The 23,347-nt window shown below is 38.8% G+C and overlaps 1 protein-coding gene across 1 annotated transcript in view; it reads right to left on the bottom strand.

Moving 5' to 3' along the window:
* The window catches only part of clmpb (CXADR like membrane protein b), a 118,322-nt gene that overhangs the window by 8,166 nt on the left and 86,809 nt on the right, over positions 1–23,347 (bottom strand). The window contains exons 2-4 of the mRNA XM_059330818.1: positions 17,144–17,295; positions 7,513–7,714; positions 2,393–2,560 (exon numbers count right to left, since the gene is read on the bottom strand). Coding sequence (XP_059186801.1) covers positions 2,393–2,560; positions 7,513–7,714; positions 17,144–17,295 — 522 coding nt within the window. The remainder of the gene's footprint in view (positions 1–2,392; positions 2,561–7,512; positions 7,715–17,143; positions 17,296–23,347) is intronic.

The raw sequence follows: 23,347 nt of genomic DNA, 5'->3' as shown, positions 1-23,347 counted from the left end.
GAGCCTTTCTTCTCTTTCTACCAAAGCCAGAACTACCATTAACAGCTAAAGAGCACATTATGCAGACCACTTGTTCCTCTGCAGGAGATCAAACAGCTCTGTGATTCCTAATGTAACTCTGTTGGGATGTTTTATATAAACAGGAGGATCCAGACTGAAGCTGTCGGCTCATCAACACGTCTGTGACGCTGAAATGTCAGCGTGGCTCAAGTGAATTATACCTGCATGCATGAAGTCACTGTAACTGCCTGGTGTCTTGGATTGTGTGTAAAGTGGAGAAAATGAGCTGGTCTGTCAGCTGGCGCTTCATTCTGCACCAAACAGGAAGTAAACACTGTCTGGTTGCAGCCCTGAGGCTCTCTTCACTCACATGGTGGATTCTGGCATTCCTCTTGAATCAGAACCAGCATCAACAGTAACAGACACAGTTTATAGCAGAAAGCTAATAGTAGAGCTCTTCTCCTGCTGGGAATCCTCTAAACACCAACCTTCTCCTGCAGGATGGGCAACTTAAATGCTGCAGGGGGCCACAGTTTATCATGTTCACTACCACAGGGCCACATATAGGAGCGTCACTGAACCAGATATGATAAACTGACATTTTAAATATGTTTACAGTGCAGTAACTTAACATAATTCATGCTCAAATGCATGTTTAACAGTATAAATATATTTTAAGGTTTGAAGCAAATAAAAAATAACCACTTACTGTGATTTCTTTTTTTTCAGTGTAAGAACAGCATACCAACATTAATTACAAGAAGTCATTTTGTGCATTTTTACACAGAACTTTTAAGATTTCATGCTCAAATGCATGTAGTTGTACTGAGGGCCACTTCAAGTGAGGGTGAGGGCCGTATGTGGCCCCCGGGCCTCTTGTTGCCCACCCCTGTTCTACTGGCACATGCCCAGACACAAAGCTTCAGACTAATGACCTCCACCAAACAACACCTGTTCCTCTAATTAGTTTTCATTGGACGGTAACACGCGGCGTCAGCAGCCATTATTTACTCTGCTGAGAGGTGATATCACATGGTTGTCATGGGCTGGATGAGTGAATGTCCCATGAGGCCGTGGGGCTCCATCGCTCCTCCTCAGCTCCTCCTCAGCTCCTCCTCAGCTCCTCCTCAGTGTGACGCGCCTCCTTCTTAAACAAACACTCCATCACTGTCTCTGTCTCGCCCCTCATGCTCTCTCTGTCTTTCTTCAACCATAAAATGTGTTTCAGTGTCTCTCCTGTAAAACGTCACTGACATTGAGGATAAACATGCAGGAAGCAGTGAAACACTTGAACATGTAGCCGGTCTGGTCTAATTCCTGGGTCTGCCTTTTATTGTGTTTGATGAGGAATGAGATGCTGCTCTGCTTGTCTGGGGCGTAAAAACACAAAAAAATCAGTAGAGCAACATCTCATGACCAGTCTCCAAAAGCACACCTCTCACTGATAAAAGGTCTAAAAACCAGATAAAACAGTAAATCTGAGGGAAATTATCTTGCTGCATGGACAGATAATTCACCTTGACAAGATTTATTAAATTAAGATTATTTAATCTAGAAATAAGCATGTTGAACACTTAGTCCTCTGGAGTCCATAAAAGCGCCAGCGGATTACTTCTTCATGATGTTACGACGTAAAAACGAAGCAACGTTTAACCCTGTCGTCAACTTCCCTCTAAAGTTCTGCCTGTAACTCTGAGCTAGTTTAGTTTAATAATGATAGAACAAGTACAACCAGAAATAAGGTGAAATATATTTAGTCTAAAGATATAGAACTAGCAGGAATCCTCATTTTACCTCTTTTATGTAATATTTTCAACCTTTGTTCACATTTGCAACATTTAAAATTCTTCACAGAGCATGATTGTGTTTTGAAAGTAAAAATAAACATAATTTTCTAAATCAGACTTTAGTTTTTGGGGGCTAAAATGTTAATCCAGTAAGTCAAAATGAATAAATAATTATCAGGTCATATAGGTGTTAGAGGGTGTGCTGAAAAAACTGATACCAAGACTAATGGAAAAAATATTTAAATTTGTATTAAAAAAATGGAGAAAATAGCCCAAAACCCAAAGGGTTAATATGAGGAATTAACTCTTAAAACAAGGTAAATGATCTAACACTTGTAAATCTAAAGTTTTTTTTATCTTGGTAAGAACCAAATAACTTGCTGTTCATCGCTGCAGGCAGCTTTAATTGCTTGTTTTAAGAACAGAGAGATTTTGTGTTTTTATCTTGTTTTCAGACCTTTTGTGCAGATGTGTGGATGTGAAGACAAAGAAAAAGGAAAAGCCAGTGTGCTCAGCAGAACACTTCCCTGGATAAATGCGGCCTATAAAAGCACTAATATGAGAATGAATGTTCCTCTCTGCTGACTCAGCGTGTTATTCCTCACCTATCAGAGCCAGGTTGGGCAGCTTGGCCAGGCTCTTCCCTTTGTCCAGCAGACGCTCCCACTTGTAGCTGATGGGGTCGGAGCCGTCGCTGGACTTACAGCTGAGCTTGACGTCGCTGCCCTCCAGCAGCTTCCCGTCCATCCAGCACCTCGGCTTGGACGGCTTCACTGGAGGAACACAGGGAGTAGAGGAAACATTAATACAGAGAAACTGAACACAGGGAGGAGAGGAAACATTAATACAGAGAAACTGAACACAGGGAGGAGAGGAAACATTAATACAGAGAAACTGAACACAGGGAGGAGAGGAAACATTAATACAGAGAAACTGAACACAGGGAGGAGAGGAAACATAAATACAGAGAAACTGAACACAGGGAGGAGAGGAAACATTAATACAGACAAACTGAACACAGGGAGGAGAGGAATCATTAATACAGACAAACTGAACACAGGGAGGAGAGGAAACATAAATACAGACAAAGAAGAAAACTACAGATGGAGTGATTCATTTGAGTTCTGCACGACATTTCAACTATTTAGAACCTTTTCCACATAGGTGGGTTATGAAACAATGAGCCGCTGGGCTCAGACAGACTAAAGGTCCCACCGTCTCTCTACACACACACACACACACACACACACACACACACACACATAAAGACACACACACCCAGATAAAGACACCGCTGCAATTTTGTGTGTTTTTGGTCACTGGGCGCCATTTTTTAGTCATTTGTGGTCGTTTTGTGTCTCTTTGTAGTAATTTAATGTCTATTTCTGGTTGTTTTGTGTGTCTCTGTATACTTCTGTGTCTTATTGGTAGTCTGGTGCTCATTTGGTGTCTCTTATGGTCAGTTTTGTGTCTCTTTGTAGTCATTTTATTCTTTTTTTGGTTCATTTGTGTCTGTTTGTGTCTTATATACTATATGGTGGTCAGTTTTGTCTCTTTGTCGTCATTTCATGTCTTTGTCACCACAGAGACACACAGACTGCTGTTGTGTTGCATCTTGTTTCTACAGGTTTTAATCACCTGCACTGTTTGTTTTGACAGGAGGAGAAATCTGCAGATATTTCTGTTTCATGAGACAGAAATCCTAACTGGGAGAATCTGGCTGCAGTGAGGTTGAAGACAACAACTACTGAGATCTGACACTAAGTCAGGAGGTTTAAAACTCATATGATAATAGGCTGCTGATAATGTGTTGATTGAGGGACAGAAAATGACATATCAACATTTAAAAGTGTGAAGCATGCACGCAGAAGGCACTAGGGACGGATTCATAATGATCCAGATCAGGACTGGAACATAAGTTATTGTATAATGTAAAGCCAAGTGAAACAGCAGCGTATTAAACAGCAAATAAATAAAATAAATAAAGAGTGAAGCCACAACTGTCACAACTCTCAACACCCACACAGGATAAATTAATTAAAATGTGCAATAAAACGGACATGTGCAACACAATTGATATGTGCAAAATATTCAATCTACCTCATCTATAAATTATAGCATTTTCAGTAGTCATTTATTTATTTTTATACTTTATATTTATTACATCACATGTCCTTGTTCTTGTTTCTGTCCTTGTTTAGCTCGGTATTTTTGAATGTTTTACTCATGATTGTCATATGCACCTTATGGAGTGGCACTTTCAATTTTGTTGTATAGTTGATATATAATGACAATAAAGGCTATTTCATTTAATAACAAGAAGATTTTTAAGTGGTTTATTCAGGCAGAATGAAAAGGAGTCCAAAACAGACAAAATAGCCTCAAACTCCAAAGAGTTAAACAGCTCATCAGATAAAGAGTGAAGCCATCAGAGTGAGATAACAAGAACATGAAATGTCTTCTTCAGCTGCTCAAAGTTGAACAGTTTAACAGTTATTATAAACTCTCTGTGAATGTTTCCATCCAGATCATTTATAACTTTTAATAAGAGAAACTGTAGCATTACATCATTTCTCTCAGCTGGTGACACACACAAAGAAAACACCACCATCCCCATAGGGAATGGATCAATGTGACCCCAGAGCTGCTGTGGAGGCTGGCGGTGATATGTTGTCCACAGGTCAAAGGTCGTGGTCACAGTCCAGTAGCTGGAGGGTTTACAGTATGGAGGCTCCCTGCTGAGCTGCTGGCTGCAGCTGCTCTCTGTAGATTCTCGCTGAGAGGATATAAAGCTAGAAAAGCATGAAAATAGCTCTCTGTTCCTGCCTCCCTGCTGATGTATTTTTAGATCAGTGGTGGGCTAAATTTAAACTTCCCTTTTGTGTTTTTGTTATGCTGTCATATTAGCAAAGTCGACTTTTGTGGATTTGGCTGTTGCTGTTTGTTGCTGAATAAGTAATTCTGATATGGAGAGAGTTGGCGGAACATAAAGTCCTCTTTTCTGCATCCCGTGTGTCTGTGCATCTCTGCAGCTTTGTCAGGGTCATTTAGCTCCAACTGCAGCACACAAACACAACAAACGCCTATTGATTATATATATATATTATACATTATATATACTGTCCACATACACTAAATCTGCACATGCAAATCCACACACTGTATTAAATCTAGAAATAAGCATGTTGAACGCTTAATATAATGAATTAACTCTTAAAACAAGATAAATGATCTAACACTTCTAAATCTAAAGTTTTTTTTATCTTGGTAAGAAACAAATAATTTGCTGTTCATAACACAAAAATGACCAGAAAAGACACAAAAAAGACACAAAAAGACCAAAAGAGACACAAAAAGACATAAAATGACCAAAAAAAGAAACAAAAAAGACAAAAAAAGACACAAAAAGACATACAATTACCAAAAAAAAAAAGATATATTTTTAGATCAGTGGTGGGCTAAATTTAAACTTCCCTTTTGTGTTTTTGTTATGCTGTCATATTAGTAAAGTCGACTTTTGTGGATTTGTCAGGGTCATTTAGCTCACAAATACAACAAACGCCTATATATTATATATATATTATATATACTGTCCACACTCTGAAACCCAACATACACTAAATCTGCACATGTAAATCCACACACTGTGTAAGAAGACGAATGCAGGCGTGCATGCCTGCACATAACCACAAAGACAAGCAGTGGAGGCCTGCACACACACACACACATACACACATACACACATACACACACACAACACACACACACACACACACACACACACACACACACACACACACTCATCCAGTCACACAGCAGCTCAGGCCAAGCCAGAACATCTCTGCTGCCAAGCTATTATCTTAGCGTGGGGAACGGGAGGAAAAATGCAAATGTTCGTCTCTCTCAAAATCGAAAGTGTCACCGCAAAGCTGAGGGCAATTTGTAAAAATGGAGGCACTAACTCAGTGAAATGTCTTTATGGAAGAGAGAGGAGAGTGAGAGCGGGAGGATTAACAGACTGTTCCATTAGAAAACCAATAACTGCCGCTTCAACTAATCTCCCATGATGTTTTAATAAATCGCTGCTTTTCTGACATTGAGAACGATCTCGCTCCTCCCGCCGGACTTTATGCTCCTCCCACCGCTCCTCTTTTACTGTCTGTCTGTCTGTCTGTCTGTCTGTCTGTCTGTCTGTCTGTCTGTCCTTCACTGTTGTTCTGCTGTTTGAGATTTGCAGGCAGAGACACACATTAGCACTGAGCTGGCTGCTAAACTAAGCCATTTAGAAGCATTTTTATATTGGAAAAACAAAAGAAAAAGGGACGTTCAATGATGACTTAGAGCAAAACAGGCTTCTCTATCGCTGCGAGAGCAAGACGTTTCCTAAACCGCTTATCAGGGTTAGAAGAAGCTTTTCAGGGACATTTTTAGCCCTAAATTTAATAACAGAATGTACCTTAAACTTAGAGCAGGCTCTGTTTTCTCATAGATCTCATAGAGGACACAAATACTGCACTGCAAAACTTAAATCTAAGCAAGAGTAAATATCTCAGATCAAGAGGATATCTGCTTATTTTCTGTCTGATCAGATAGTTCTTCTTAGTCAGCAGTTTTTATTTTAGACTGTTTCACTTGTTTGATATAAAGATTTCACAACTTTTTCCTTATTTCAAGAATTTTAATAAAAATATTCTACATACAGATAAAAATCTTTGTAGCTGTATGAAGAAAAGTTGACTAGTTTTTAGTGTGACTTTGCTGGTTTCTATAAATATAATGCCTATCATATCATTATGTCTAGATGATGGCTCTAGCATTTACTGATTATTAATTAAAGAATATTTTTACACATATTAAGAAAATAGGTCACGTGTATTTCATTAGAATCAAGAAAAAGTCACTTGTTATCAGTTAGAATAGAATTGTCTTTTTTTAGTCATTTTGTGTCTTTTTTAGTCCTTTAGTCCAACATAAAATGTGATTTTGAATCTTTTTTGCTTTCAATACACTATCATGCTCAAAAAAGAATTTAAAATGTGAACAAAGAAAAAGCCACTTGTTATTAGTCAGAATACACTAATTCTAAGGTATTTGTGGCGTCATTGAGATTAGATATTTTTACTGGTTTTGGAAAGTCTTGACAAGTTTTTTGATATTTTTAAGCTAAAATACACCTCATTTTTTTACTTTTTGCAGTGTGTGCCGTGTAACTCTGACTCTCAGATAATCAATCTTCCTCTCCAGAGCCAGTCGCATGTTTCTGGTCTCACCTCATCAACAAACCGATCCCAACGAACCCAAACAGCACGAGAAAATCAAATCACACTGTCTGAATCAAATAGAATCATTAGGACAGTCAGCATGACAAGGAAATGTGCCACGCTAATGACCCTCTGATTAGCTCTGGGTGTGTGTGTGTGTGTGTGTGTGTGTGTGTGTGTGTGTGTGTGTGTGTGTCTCTGTGTGTGTGTTCTGATGTGTGTATGTGTGTGTGTGTGTGTGTGTGTGTGTGTGTCTTCTCTCACCCAGGACTATGAGGTTGACCTGGCTCCAGTGGTGTGTGTGTGTTATAGTGTGTGTGTGTTATAGTGTGTGTGTGTGTGTGTGTGTGTGTGTGTGTGTGTGTGTCTCTTACCCAGTACTATGAGGTTGACCTGGCTCCAGTGGTGTGTGTGTGTGTGTGTGTTATAGTGTGTGTGTGTGTGTGTGTGTGTGTGTGTCTTACCCAGTACTATGAGGTTGACCTGGCTCCAGTGGTACTTCCCTCCAGTCTTCACCTTACAGTAATATTCTCCAGAGTCAGTGAGCAGCAGGTCACTGATGAGCAGCGAGGCGTCCCCCCCCAGGTACTCCCCCGCAAACGACAGGCGGCTGGCCTCGCTGCCCGCCTCGTTGGTGTACACCTGACCCCCGAAGAAGGTGATGATCTGGAGAGGGTGGAGAGGAGAACATCTGATTTACTCTGACTGGTTTCCCTTCAAAAACAACCTTATAGACTAGGGGTTCGCAACCTTTTTCTTGAGGGACCCACATTTTTACCATTGTAAACTTTGGCGACCCCCCCATTGTCCATTGCTTCTATGAAGCTGAACTCAATGTCACTTTCATGGTACCCTCTTTTTCTTTTTGAGATATTCAGCACCTCGTCGCCCTGACGCTTCGCCATTTTCCCATTAGCTCTGTGTTTCTGTTGTTAGGTGAGGTTACCGCTAGGTGAGGTTATTGCTAGGTGAGGTTACCGCCAGGTGAGGTTACCGCCAGGTGAGGTTACCGCCAGGTGAGGTTACCACTAGGTGAGGTTACCGCCAGGTGAGGTTACCGCTATGTTAGGTTACCGCTAGGTGAGGTTACCGCTAGGTGAGGTTACCATTAGGTGAGGTTACCACTAGGCGAGGTTACCGTTAGGCGAGGTAACCGCTTTAGATTTAGAAGTGTTAGATAATTTATCTTGTTTTAAGAGTTACTTTCTTATTTTAAGTGTTCAACATGCTTATTTCTAGATTTACTCATCTTAATTTAAGAAATCTTTTCAATGTAAATTAACTGTCCATGCAGCAAGATCATATGGCTAATATTGGCATTCTACCAGTTCTTTCATCTAGTTTGGACATTTTGATGTTTACTTTGTTTACTCCTAGTGTCTCTTTCTCACTGAGAGCTGCATCGCATCTCTGCTGTCCCACTGAGAATCATCCTCCAGTTTCCTCTTGGAGCTGTTACTGTAAACTAACATTTTAATAATGTTAATGTCACTATTCATCTCATTAATGATCCTTTCATATCACTTAGCAGCACGTTTGGTTACTTTTCGATAATTTTTACATCCCAGCAGTAATATCCATGATATATATCAGACTGGTCGGCTGCCATTAACATTTAATATGACATAACTGTAATAATAGGACATACATAGAAACACAGAGAAGCAGCAGTGATGGGTAACAGTGTTAACAGTCACTTTTTAATTACCTCTTAGATGGAATAATATTTTACTAATGCATGGTCTGGATGCTGCCAGTGTTCATTTAGCTGATTATCTGTAGCGCTGTTATCTCCTCCTCTCTTTCTATGAGCGCAGACGTCAAATTGACCAAATAAAAATCTATTGTGGAGCAGAGAGAGAAGATTAAAAGCCAGCAGAGCTCTGATGAGATGTTAGCGCTGCGGATCAAATAAAAGGCAGAGAGCAAAACAAATGTCCTGCAAATGATTTCAACCACAGAAAGACAGAAGTTATTCTCTAGTTTCATGCTGTGATGCTGTTTTATCTTCTCATTGGCTCACAAAGTTTAGCACAAACTGACAAAACTCTCTCTGAATACTGTCAGAGAGTTCAGGACGCAAGATCTGGAAAAAGTATCTCATTGTGATTATTTAAATCAGGGGTCTCAAACTGGCGGCCCACGGGCCAATTGTGGCCCTCATGACGATATTTTGTGGCCCCCACCTTGATATGAAAGTTTAATGTGAGTTTTATATGAATGGCACTTTACCATGTTGTGTGTGGAAGGTCTCTTTACGTAATTACTATTTTTGGTAATTTTGTCTCTTTTTTTTGGTAATTTTGTGTCTTCTTTGAAATAATTTTGTCCTTTTTTGGTAATTTTGTGTCTTTTTTAAGTAATTTTGTATTTTTTTGGGGTCATTTTGTGTCTATTTTTTAGTAATTTTGTGTCTTTTTTTGGTCATTTTGTGTCTTTTTTTGAGTAATTTTGTGTCTTTTTTTGGTCATTTTGTGTCTTTTTTTAGTAATTTTGTGTCTTTTTTTGGTCATTTTGGTAATTTGAGTTTGAGACCCCTGATTTAAACTGATGGTAATTTTGGTATGATTCATGATATATGAGGGAATGATAAGTTTTGCATTATTCTCCTTTTTATTGAAAAATATATTAAAATACTTTTTCTTAGGTCTGTAGAATACTTTTTAATGCAAATAATAATAATAATAATAATAATAATCAAACTTTACTTATAGAGCACTTTTCAGACCAGCTATGTAGCTCAAAGTGCTTTACATAATTAATAAATAAACAAAAATGTTGAGCCTTTCTGTGACTTGAATATTGCACTAGTGCATATTGTGCAGTGGTGGTAGAAGTATTCAGATCCTTTACTGCAGTAAAAGTACTAATACACACTGAATAATATAAAATAATACAAACGGTGTTCTGATGAAATGTATCTGTATCAGAACTGTGAAACAAACATTAAAATTCGTCCCGGGACAGAAAAAGAAGCCAGTTTTTCGACTGACTCTTCTCCATTTTCCTTCCCCTCTTATATTTTTTATATTTTTAGCTTTTAGCTTCATTTATGTTTTTACAGTTCGGCTCTTCAAACAAATAATCTGATGATTGTGAACCGTCGCTGCAGACATCTAACATCTCTAAACCTGAAGAGGAAAGCTTTCATTCCTTCTCCTCTGACTGTTTATATCTTGATTTGGACTCTATATCCTCTCCTTGTTTCTCATTCTCTCTCTATCTCTTTCTCTCTCTCCATCCTGGTACACAAACAGGAACAGAGCCAGCTGTCATGGTGGCCTGTGGCTGCAGGCAGCAGCGCCTGCAGACGGAGGCTGCTAAATGCTGCTGCCACACTGCATCAGAGGCTCAGAGACAGGGTTACCTGCTGCTGCTGCTGCCACCAGGTGACCACTGGCCCTTTACACACACATGCACACAGCTAAACACACACACACACACACACACACACACACACTGAGCTAACATGCAGAGCAGCAGTCAGAGTGTTTGGATGCTAACAGACATACATTAGAGCAGCTGCAGGCTCAGAGACATTCGGCCTGCCACCTACACAAAGTGGGACATGTTTTAGAAAGCGTCTGCCTCTGGCCTCTTCATCATCTCTCAACATTTACTCACTATAGAACATTAGAACATGTGTGTTTCTGCTGCTGGTTATGTGTGAATGCTGCACATGCTGCTGACAGACACAGAGGAAAAAAAGGAAAAAAATGTAATATGAGCTTTGTCAAAGGGAGGAATTTAAGGAGAATACATAACAAGCATAAGAGTTTCATTTAAGATATCTTATCTGATATCTAGACATTTTCCATGGTTTTACTGATAATAACCATCTATCTATCTATCTATCTATCTATCTATCTATCTATCTATCTATCTATCTATCTATCTTTTTGGTCATTTTGTTTAATTTTTTGGTCATTTTTGCATCTATTTTATATCATTTTGTGTCTTTTTTGGTCATTTTTACATCTACAGTCATGGAAACATTCTTGATAATAACTAAAATCATTATGAAGAAAACCATGTTAAGCTCTTAAATTAAACTCTTATCAGATATTTTTGTTGTTATCATTATATTTGTCTGAACAAATGAACCTTTAGTTGAACCAGACATTAAAATGAACAAGAAAATGAAGAAAACAAGGAGGTCTCATGATTTTTTCCATGACTGTAGGTCATTTTGACAAAGCTCATATGTGTCCTTATGGGTGATATTTTAAACACTTCATGATCTCTGGACATTTATTAACTATATGTGTGTTTGTGCTGCTGGTTATCTGCTGACAGATAGATAGAAAGAGAGATAGTGGAAGGGAGGGATTGAAGGAGAATGTAGTAAAATGGCCTCAGGCTGTTAGCAGAGTTTGCAATTAAAATGAGATGGTTTGTTTATTCAATAAAAAATGAAAATAGTGTCTGCTGTCTCTACCTTCACTGGTTTGTTTGAACGGAGAAGTTCAGGAGATGAAACACCAGACTCACTTATTTTACTGACTTCAGTAAAACTGTTTTGTTGACTTGCGAGGCTATTTCAGGATGAACAACAAAAACATTTAATATGAAGTTAACAGAATCTGCCTCTACTGTATTACTGTGGCAAACATATTCCATTCTCATTCATGTGTCTGATTTTCACATCATATTATGTTAAACATTAATAATACATGATAGATATTTACTGATTCTCTGATCAAAGAGGGATTTATGAAGGATTATTCAGGCAAAAATACACCAAAACCAAAAGTAATGTTTTGAACATTTCAGACTTTTAGCACATTTTATTCATTATGACTATTCTGTGTAGCAACATATAACATATCAATTGAATAATGAACTAACATGATCTGTATCTGTTAAATCAACTAAATTATCTATTTCTGTCAAACCAACTAAATTATCTGTATCTGTTAAACCAACTAAATTATCTGTTTCTGTCAAACCAACTAAAGTATCTGTATCTGTATCTGTTAAACTAACTAAGTGATCTGTATCTGTTAAATCAACTAAATTATCTGTATCTGTTAAATCAACTAAATTATCTGTTTCTGTATCTGTTAAACCAATTCAATAATCTGTATCTGTCAAACCAACTAAATTATCTGTATCTGTTTAATCAACTAAATGATCTGTTTCTGTATCTGTTAAACCAATTAAATAATCTGTATCTGTTTAACTAACTAAATTATCTTTTTCTGTATCTGTTACAGCAACGAAATTATCTGTTTCTGTTTCTGTTAAACCAATTAAATAATCTGTATCTGTTTCTGTTAAACAAACTAAATTATCTGTATCCGTGCCAATATAATATGTTCAAAATTGTGTGCTGGAAGGGCAGCAATTTTGCATTTTTTGTGCATTAAAAATCAACATCATGCAGTAAACTATCACCACACTGCTGCTGGTGTATTTTCCAAGAAAGGATGAGAATTTGTGGAAAGTTGAGAATTTCAGCTAAAAGCGTTTTTTTTTTACATAGTTTGGAACATGACATCCTTCCAGGTCTGTTCCTGTGTTTCTCTATCTGTGAGTTTTCTGACTGTCTGCACTTCTAGCTGCGGGGCTGCTCAGTAAAAACCACTGGGGCCCAGTGTTTCCAGTGTTTCCAGTGTTTTCATCTGGAACGATGTAGATGAACTTTGCAGAGCCGTCTCCAGCCCCTCTGTGTCCTTAACACATGTAGCCTGTACATTTGCTAACAGAGGCTAAATGTTGACAAGATGCTCTTTCCCGCTCAACACGGCCCTCCAGCAGAACAAAAGAATGATTTATTCATTCAGCTGCAGGCGCAGTCTCTTTCCTAATCAAATTTTCAGACGTTTGATTTTAATTAATGGCGCCTTCAATGTTATCTTCCCGTTAAATATTCATCGCAATGTGGCAGCTCCCCTCTGAATCATCAAAGCGTGAGACACTTGTTTTCCCTTTTCTTCAGTCCTGGCCCTCAGTTTCCCTACACACTCCTTCTCCTCTCCGTCTCACACATCAGTGCATGAGCAAACCACTTCCAAACAGATAGGAAAATCGCTCTCTTCCGACAGAAAGCTGGTGAGATTTTACGCCCTGTCTGTCATCAGATACCACATTCAATTTGGGTGAAGGAAGGTAATGATTCAGAGCCGGGGAAACGACACCTGAAACATCCTGAGAGGCTGTGAGACATGAAGCAGGTTAAGGCTATTAAAAGACTTTTAGCCGGTCGAGGCTTCACTGTGGACACAATAGTTGAGCTGTTGTTGTTATGATGGAGTCTAGAAATAGCTGCTATCGTCATGCTTCATGTGGATACAGACAAGGAAACAACAGGTGCAGCTATAAGGATGGAAATGATGTGTCTGTTAAACCAGCTAAATTATCTGTATCTGTAAAACCAACTAAATTATCTGTATCTGTATCTGTTACAGCAACTAAATTATCTGTTTCTGTATATCTTTAACTAAATTATCTGTATCTGTATCGTTAAACCAACTAAATAATCTATATCTGTATCTCTTAAACCAACTGAATTATCTGTATCTGTTGAATCAACTAAATTATCTGTTTCTGTTAAACCAACTAAATTATATGTTTCTGTTAAACCAACTAAATAATCTGTATCTGTATCTTTTAAACCAACTAAATTATCTGTATCTGTCAAACCAACTAAATTATCTGTATCTGTATCTGTTAAACCAACTAAATAATCTGTATCTGTATCTCTATAACAAACTAAATTATCTGTATCTGTTAAACCAACTAAATAATCTGTATCTGTATGTCTTAAACAAACTAAATAATCTGTATCTGTATCTCTTAAACAAACTAAATAATCTGTATCTGTTAAACCAACTAAATAATCTGTATCTGTATCTCTTAAACAAACTAAATTATCTGTATCTGTTAAACCAACCAAATAATCTGTATCTGTATCTCTTAAACAAACTAAATTATCTGTATCTGTTAAATCAACTAAATTATCTGTTTCTGTATCTCTTAAACCAACTAAATTATCTGTATCTGTTAAACTAAATTATCTATATCTGTATCATTTTATCTATTCCTGCATACTTTTATGGTAGTTGGTGTCAAACTTATGCGTCTATAAATATTCTCTCATTTCATCTGCACTGAGCTCAGACTGTGGTTTCACTGATGCTAAAAACCTGTAGCCCTTCCTTTGTTCACACAGAAAACTGACCAGGAATCAATAAGGCAATCAATGATGATTTGATACTGGCATTGTTATTGATAAAGTGCTTCAATTCCAACCCTAAGTGGAGCATTCAGAGCATAGCAGAACAGGGAAAAACAGAAATCAGATACCATATTTGCAATTAAAGTGTTTTTTCTGGCTGATTTAACTAAGTATGTTCAGATATAATTAAATCTCATGACATGAAGCATTCACAATCTTTGGGAGAAAAACAAGTATGATAACTTGCAAAGAAAGCAGGATCACTTCAGAGTGACAGATATGCAGCGTAAACTGTCTTTAGGTCTTTTCTATGAGCTGACGTTTCTGAAACAGAGTGCCTTCCTCAGAGCTTAGGGGAGTGATTGTGTGTGTGTGTGTGTGTGTGTGTGTGTGTGTGTGAAGTCAGATGTGTGTTGGTAAAGAAGTCTACAGCTAAATCCTTAGAGACCCTGGAGTTTGTGCTGGAACTGTTTTAGGGAGAAATATTGCGGTAAGGCTGCTCCGTCTGTTAGCTAGTGTTAGTTGTTCCGACATCTCATTGTTCCAATGGACCAATAGTCCAAAAAAACCTCCCATTGGACCACGGGCCCATTTGTACAACGGGCCATTGTGTCGAAAACAATAAGTCATTTCTCCAACAGGCTGATAATCAGACTGTAGCTTTTGGTTCCAGTGACTGCTGGCTTTACTACTTTAATGCACAACATGGTCTAAAGTGACCCCACTAAGTTTTTATATTCTATATCTTTGCAATAAATCAATTTCATCATTGAGTGTTGCAGGTTTTCCCTCAAATAACTTGTTTTTGATCATCATACATCCTAATTTTTTGTTTTAATTTCTTACTTTTTGAATAAAAACCCTTTTTTAAAATCATTTTTGACCCATGTTGTGCATTCGAAGGTGTTTATATGTTGTCACCAATTTAAAACCTGACAAAGAAGACACAAATATTAACTATCCTATTTTTTGTACAAATTTGATCTTGCTTTCAAACTTTTGGCCTGTAGTGAATGTAAAGTGATAAAAACGGTTTCTGTAAAGTCCCATCAATAAAAATTAAAAAAAGCTAATTGAAAACCAAGTCTAAGTTATTGTTTGTTTCTTCATCTGACACTGAAGGAAAAGTTAAGAGAAAAGGGTCCAAGGTTACAACCACAAAATGAGCAGAGGAACATTCTGGCCATGATCGTTCCTTTGTGAAAAGCACTAAAAGTTGAAGTGCCACCGTAACTTTGGGCACTGAGTTAATGTACAACTATTATGGCTCCTGTTGGAAATCAATCAGCAGGAGCCAAACGCAGGAATGATGGAAGATAGATAAAAAGGTGTGTGAAAGAGAGAGAGAGGAGATGGTTGTCTACTCCTGCTGTATTTTTATCTGATAGAGCTTTATGTTTTAGTGCAAATGTTCCCGTTGTCATTTTGAAAGTTCTATTGCAAAGGTCACAAAACCTGAAAGCCCAGGATCCAAAGCTATCAAAGTGTGTTTAGGTTATTCTCCTGTTTATGTTCTGCCAGCAGCATTGAAAACACTTTCACTTTTTACTCTGGAAGAGGACAAAATATCAGCTACTTCTGTTGGTGAAGACCAGTTTTTAAAAGCATTGCATTTCTTTTTTAAGCTTTCCTTTGCAGTAGCTTAAGTTTGCAATAAAAAAAAAGCTACAATAAGTCATTAACATAGTCAATTTCCAAGGGACTAATGTCAATTAATAGCCGTGTTTCCTTTAGGGGGAAGAGTGGCCGCCGGAAAAGTCTCAGGCCATGCCCCCTCTAAAGTATCAGGCCACGCCCCCTCTAAAGTATCAGGCCACGCCCTCTCTAAAGTCTCAGGCCATACCCTCTCTATGTCTCAGGCCATGCCCTCTCTAAAGTATCAGGCCACGCCCTCTCTAAAGTCTCAGTCCACGCCCTCTCTAATGTCTCAGGCCACGCCCCCTCTAAAGTATCAGGCCACGCCCCCTCTAAAGTATCAGGCCACGCCCTCTCTAAAGTATCAGGCCACGCCCCCTCTAAAGTCTCAGGCCACACCCTCTCTAATGTCTCAGGCCACGCCTTCTCTAAAGTCTCAGGCCACGCCCTCTCTAATGTCTCAGACCACGCCCTCTCTAAAGTCTCAGGCCACACCCTCTCTAAAGTCTCAGGCCACGCCCTCTCTAATGTCTCAGGCCACGCCCCCTCTAAAGTCTCAGGCCACGCCCTCTCTAAAGTCTCAGGCCACGCCCTCTCTAATGTCTCAGGCCACGGCCTCTCAACTGTCCACTCACTCTGTGTGTCTCCATTACAAAAAGGCTCCAGAGGGATTTAGAGACTCTGGAGGTGACGTTTGGTTTTAGATCGTCGCGTTATCGCTTAGCAACAGTTTTGACCGTGACGTCACATACCCAATGGATTAAACACGGAGACTCAACTGTGGCCGCCATCACTAACTGTGCACAACATCAGCAGCTGATCATAAACAAAGCAGCATGGTTAATTATGCACAGAGTCTCCGCTGATCATAAATATAGTGATTGTGAATTAACCGGCATCACTAACTGTACACAGAGTGTCTGGTGCTTGTAGTAAACAAACAGAGATCACTAAGTGAACACCATTTATAAATGATTTAGTTAGTTAAACGTTAATAAAAATATGTATTTACCATTCTAAATGGCCTATATACGGTTTATTAATGATGATTAAACATTAATAAACTGTTTGCCATTTATAAATTATGGTTATTGTAAAGTGTACACCAGGGGACTAAAAAAGTCCAGTCAAAAGACCGCTAGGACGGCTCGTATTCAGATTAGGGGTGTTTCGGCGAGTGAGACCGCCTCATTCTGGGTATCTGGGACTGTCGTGGAAACACCTTTAATGTGTTAAAATCCCAAAGAAAGCAGAAAGATAAAGGGAGTCTCATATCTCACCACTTTCTGTTTGGAGTTTGGTTTCTGTAGGAGCCACTCGATGTCGAGGGAGCCGGACGACGGGAACTGGTGGTGGCATGGTAAGGTGGCGTTGTCCCCGACAACCTTCTTCATCTCAGTCTGGGCTCCCACTGACAGCAGGCTGAATAGAACTGGAGGAGGAAGAGGAGGAGAGAAAAAGAAAGGGGGGAGACAGAGAGATGTCAGATGGGGACACTAACTGGATCCAAACTTGAGACAAGAGGCAGATGCAGCAGATAGGAAGCAAAACCAGCCGATGGAGGAAACTGAGACGGAAGACACAGAGAGAGATATGACCCAGAATCCAAATCACTATCTGACAGATCACACCCCCACCCTGAAGAGAGAGAAAGCTCTTTGTTGTTGTGTTTTTTCTACAGGAAATAGAGTTTGCCATGGGAGGTCAGAGAGAAGTATTATGATGATCTTTTTTGTTAACCCCTTTTGACAAGGGCAGAGAGAGGACGCATTGTTATTCATAGCAGCAGCTGCAGGGAATGGGCCTGGGATGGAAAGGTACATAGCTTCTGACAACTGAGGAGCTACACTACCTGCACATGGACAATCCTGCTGTAAAACTCAGGATATTCACCTATCGAGTCACTAGAATTACTCAGTTTTTCCAAACTAGTCCGAGTCACTCCTCTATTACCACAACGTAGACAAAATAGGAGACATGTTTTTAAGTGTAAAAATCCCCTGCTATGATGCTATGATTCATGTTTTGTTTCACATGGTTTTCCCACCTAACCAGTAAAAAAAAAGAGTAAAAATCTGTCGAAGAACATCTATCACAACTGGAAGCTGTGAAACATACATTTAATATCTGCTCTGCTCGGGCCAGCAGCTTTAATTTATCTGGTTTTAAGAGTTAATTTCTTATTTTAAGTGTTCAACATGCTTATTTCTAGATTTAATAATCTTAATTTAAGAAATCTTGTCAAGGTAAATTATCTGTCCAAGCAGCAAGATCATTTCCCTCAGATTTACTGTTTTAATCTGGTTTTTGCAGTGTAGCAGATGTATCAGAAGTGTAGTTAGCATCTTTTAGCATGTTAGCTTGTAACTGGCAGTGGTTGACACAGTGTTGGTGGTTGTGAAACATACACTTAATATCTGCTGTGATGTTTTAGTGTGTTTTTGCTCTCTGAAGTGAACAGACATCTCTCCCTTCATTTGAGGACTGTGAAAACACCTCCCTAGTGACAAACTTTGCACATATACAAGCAGTCAAGGTCAGATATTTCAGGGACGTAAACATAAGAACAACACATTTTTGAGTGGAGAACTTGACACCATCCACAAACAGAGCATGCAATCATGGTAACACACACACACACACACACACACACACACTGAGAAGTCTTCTCAGGGAAGAACTATGCAGGGTTGCAGTAAAAAGTATCACTAATGATGATTGTGTGCAGAAGCGAGTGACTTTGGGCAGCAGCCAGACTGTCAGAGCGTCTCAGTGGGGAGCAGCGAGGCTAATTTATTGAAGGATGCTGGACAGCCCGGCGGGCTGGAGTGGAATTAGCCAGAGGCGTCAGGGGGGTTAGCTGGAAGCTGGAGCTGTAGATGGTGTGTGTGTGTGTGTGTGTGCTTGTACTTACTACATAGTGAGGACCAGAACATGTTTTAAACCAACAGAGTGAGGACATTTTTGCAAAGTGAGGGCATTTCAGCCGGTCCTCACTTCTTTAAAGGCTTTTTTGAGATTCAAGACTTTGTTTTAAAGGTTAAAGGTTACATGATAATGATAATTAACTGAAACTGTATTGTGAGGTTACAAAACTAACTAAAATTATAGTGAAAATGTCCTTTGTTTTCCTCTTTGTCAACTTTTTTCATACATAATGAAGATGGATCAGACAAAGGAAATAAAGACAAAATTTACTGTGACCTCTTTTAATCTCCCACCCAACAAATACCCCATTACAAAAAACTAACACTAATAAAAACTAAACTAAAACTAAAGCATTTCATAAATATAAATACTAAACTAAAATTAGCAAACTCACTCTAAAAACTCATTAAAACTAACTGAATTTGAAAACAAAAATTCACAACAAAATTAAAAAATACAAAACTATTATAACATTGCAATGGAATTCACTGTTCCAATGAGGGTCCTCACAAAGATAGAAGTACAAGAATGTGTGTGTGTGTGTGTGTGTGTGTGTGTGTGTGTTGCTCCCTCCTGCTACAGAGACTCTATGATGCTGCAGAGCTCCACTGAGCTTACACACTCAGATGTGACAGATATTTTTGGCTCGACAACATTTAACTTAATTACCTTCCGTTAATTTAATTGCTGAAGGAGCCAATAGTACGGAGTCAGATAGCTGTCATTAAGATGTGTTCATGATTCCAACCATTCATGTTTGTAATGTTAAACATTTGTATGTCAATAAAATAGTTGTACACCAAATTCTGCTTACATATACGTTCATATAAATAGCTTCAGGGGATTCTGAGCGCTTTAAATAAAGTTCTCCAGCCAACAGATGCTCATGTGGAATCCTGCAGGAACGTTGTGTAAATATTGTTACATCTCCTTTTTATTATCATGCTGCTCAATAGCTCTGAGCTTCTATATTTATTTTATCTATCTATCTATCTATCTATCTATCTATCTATCTATCTATCTATCTATCTATCTATCTATCTATCTATCTATCTATCTATCTATATGTATATATATATATATATTCTATATTCTGGTGTTGGACATGTTAAAGTAGATGGTGAATGATAGGAAATTAATGAGACCGAGTCAGATGTTAGAAGGAAAAAATCACTGATTGCTCAAATGACGGCGATAAAGTGAATTTCTGAGCCAGAAAAAAACAGAAAAGTAGCTAAAAAGTACTGTCATGTACCACTAGGTGAGGTTACCGCTAGGTGAGGTTACCACCAGGTGAGGTTACCTCTAGGTGAGGTTACCGCTAGGTGAGGCTACCGCTAGGTGAGGTTACCTCTAGGTGAGGTTACCGCTAGGTGAGGTTACCGCTAGGTGAGGTTACCGCTAGGTGAGGTTACCTCTAGGTGAGGTTACCTGTGTATACTGGAGGAGGGATGTTACACATGTCCTTATTCTTGTGATACAGCCTTTATTTTTAAACTTTTCTATAGTGATTTTCTATTTAAATAAATGAATAAACGTTTAATGTAGCTCTTATTTAGTTGTTTTTGTCCCACTAATGAATTAAATGCTAACTCATCTATATTTAACACATTAGATTTATTACATCCCATAAAATCAAGAAGGCTTCACGACCCCCGTCTATACTACCTTTTTGCAGTGTAATCCTTATTGTCGGCACATTTTTGAACCCAGCGATGCCAAAGTTAATGAGCTGACCCTAGTCATTGTTTGACGGTCATTCTAAAGTCAGCTCGGGGAAAGTCTGGTACTTTGTGTGAGGAAAAGATTGCTTCCAGCGGTCACCCGGCCCTATCTATCTCCCAGGTAAACTCTTCATTTCCAGTGGAGCGGGGCAGTTAAGTCAGGGTGGAAGGTGAGAAAGAAGCTGGAGCTGTTATCAGTGGAGCTGCAGGGTGGTTCAGCCCGGGGCTGCTGCTGATTACAAGGGAGCTGAGAGCTGAGGGGGGGCGGTGGGCTCAGGTCTCCCAGCAGACCCCCCCCATCACCATCACACATTAACCAGCACCATTAACTTCCACCAATTGTACCCATGCGGTCAGACCAATCTCCCTGTTGAATATTCTTTCAGTCTCTCTCTTTTCTGACATACAAACTACACTGTAAAAAACCCCAGCTGTTTTTATGGTAAAAACCAGCAGCTGTGGTTGCCAGAACTTTACCGTGATAAATATGGTGCAACTTTTTCTAATATGATATCAGCACTGTTGATTTCACGATTAAGATTGCCATTTAATTCCCTTTTTTACAGTATAAATAAAACGTTTTTTCCATCAAAAGAAACGCTGTTCTGCCATATAATTGACCAGAAAATACTTTATAAATGCTGCATAAATTAAAGATTTTACCATTAAATATTACAGTATACTTCTGTTAGAGATATGTTGTTTAGTACATTTAACAGTGAGAAAAAAATAAATGCAAAAATTACAGTGATGCTTGCATATATAATACAGTATATTGCCAGAGTATTTTACAGTGGAGTAATGTTGTTGTTTTTTTAAACTGTATAAAATCCTGTTTTGTCTGATATATACATTTACAGTGTTTCATTGTTACTGAAACTGAATTAACCCATTTATCATTTTATGTCTTTTACTGTCATGGTTTAGCAGTTTTTCACTGTAAAATCAGAAATTTTTTACAGTGTATCCCAGCGGGGAGCCCACAAGATGAATGACCCTGCAAATGCTGCATTAAAAAGTCATAAACGGGGAAAGCTTCGGGCTCCAGGAGCTGCTCTGTTAGGAGAGGGTGGCCCTTATTTTTGTGCTGACTAATGACTAGCAGTGAGTAGGTGGTCCCGGCAGCAGAAGGGCCCCAGCGAGGCGTCGGGCCCCTCCCGGCTGCCAAACGGACACAAACACTCGACTGTGAAGTGGCCTCTCTCTGTCCAGCTGCTCAGTGCCAATTGGAAACCTCAAATGTGATTGACAGCAAGCAGCCCGGAGCTTCTAGACCAGGGATGGGCAACTGGAGGCCCGGGGGCCACATACGGCCCTCACCCTCACTTGAAGTGGCTCTGAGTACAACTACATTCATTTGAGCATGAAATCTTAAAAATGCAGTGTAAAAAATGCACAAAATTACTTCTTGTAATTAATGTTGGTCTGCTGTTCTTGCACTGAAAAAAAAAAGAAATCACAGTAAGTGGTTATTTTTTATTTGCTTCAAACCTTTTGTATTCCTATTTATACTGTTAAACATGCATTAGAGCATGAAATATGTTAAGTTACTGCACTGTTAACTCTATGGAGTTTGGGGCTGTTTTGTTGGTTTTTGACTCTTTTTTTTTTCATTCTGTCTGTATATGCAACTTAAATAATGATCACCATGCCATGCTGGTATCATCTTTTTCTGCATAAAAATATTGCACAATATTCGTTTTATTTTTTTATTTTTTTTACAAAAAAACGCTTTTTTAATTTTAATTTTATTTATCTTTTTTTTATTTTATTTTATTTTTTTTTACAAAAAACACACAAGAAACACGCAAAAAACTAAAAAAAAAATACAAAAAACACACAAAAAATACCCCAAAATCACACAAAACCACACAAAAACAACAACCAGTAAACACAAAAGATTGCATTCAAAATGTTGAAACGCACACTGCAAAATTTGAAAAATCTAAGTAAAAGTGAAAGTAAAATCATGTAACTACACTTGGTCGTGGTGATTTTTACTTTTGCTGAAAAAGAGTATTAGAGCATTAAATTACTCCAGAGAGTTAACATATTTAAAATGTCAGTTTCATATATCTGGTTCAGTGCAGGGTCCTATATGTGGCCCTGTGGTAGTGAACATGATAAATTGTTGCCCCCTGCAGCATTTAAGTTGCCCATCGCTGCTCTAGAGGAAGACTCACAAAGTAGAAGACGGAGCTGATAGAAACTAGAAGAAGTGCATGATGTCATGTGTGTGAGAGGCGACTCCTCTGAGTCCTGCGTCAGCGCTGACGCATGGTTTCACAGCTCAGTCATGACATTTCCACTGGCCCAGAGATCACCAGTGGGACCAGTTGGCTCCTGTGAGGACCAGAGAACGATGGACAGGAGCCCAGTGAGTGCTGATGCATTCACAGACACATTTGGCCTCTTGTGGAACGTTTGACAGCATGAGATTGTTTCTGTTGAGCACAAAGGTTTTATTCTGTCAAAGAGGCTCTGGTTGGATCACTGCAGACACACAACACCTGAGAACAGCCACTTATATCACAGACACACAACACCTGAGAACAGCCACTTATATCACAGACACACAACACCTGAGAACGGCCACTTCTATCACAGACACACAACACCTGAGAACGGCCACTTAGATCACAGATACACTGGTAAAAAGGTGTTTAAAAACCAGATGAAAACACTACATCTGAGGGAAATCATCTTTACAAAAGAGATAAATTAAATTAAAGCTGCCAGCAGTGATGAACTGGCCCGAGCAGAGTGACCTGATGATTATTTGGTTCTTACCAAGATAAAAAAAAAGACTTGTGTCTTTTTTGGTGTTTTTTG

The sequence above is a fragment of the Centropristis striata genome, chromosome 4 (genome assembly GCF_030273125.1).
Source record: "Centropristis striata isolate RG_2023a ecotype Rhode Island chromosome 4, C.striata_1.0, whole genome shotgun sequence".
Taxonomy (NCBI): Eukaryota; Metazoa; Chordata; class Actinopteri; order Perciformes; family Serranidae; genus Centropristis; species Centropristis striata.
Note: the sequence above shows the minus strand (reverse complement) of the source record. Positions and strands in the feature narration are given on the sequence as shown.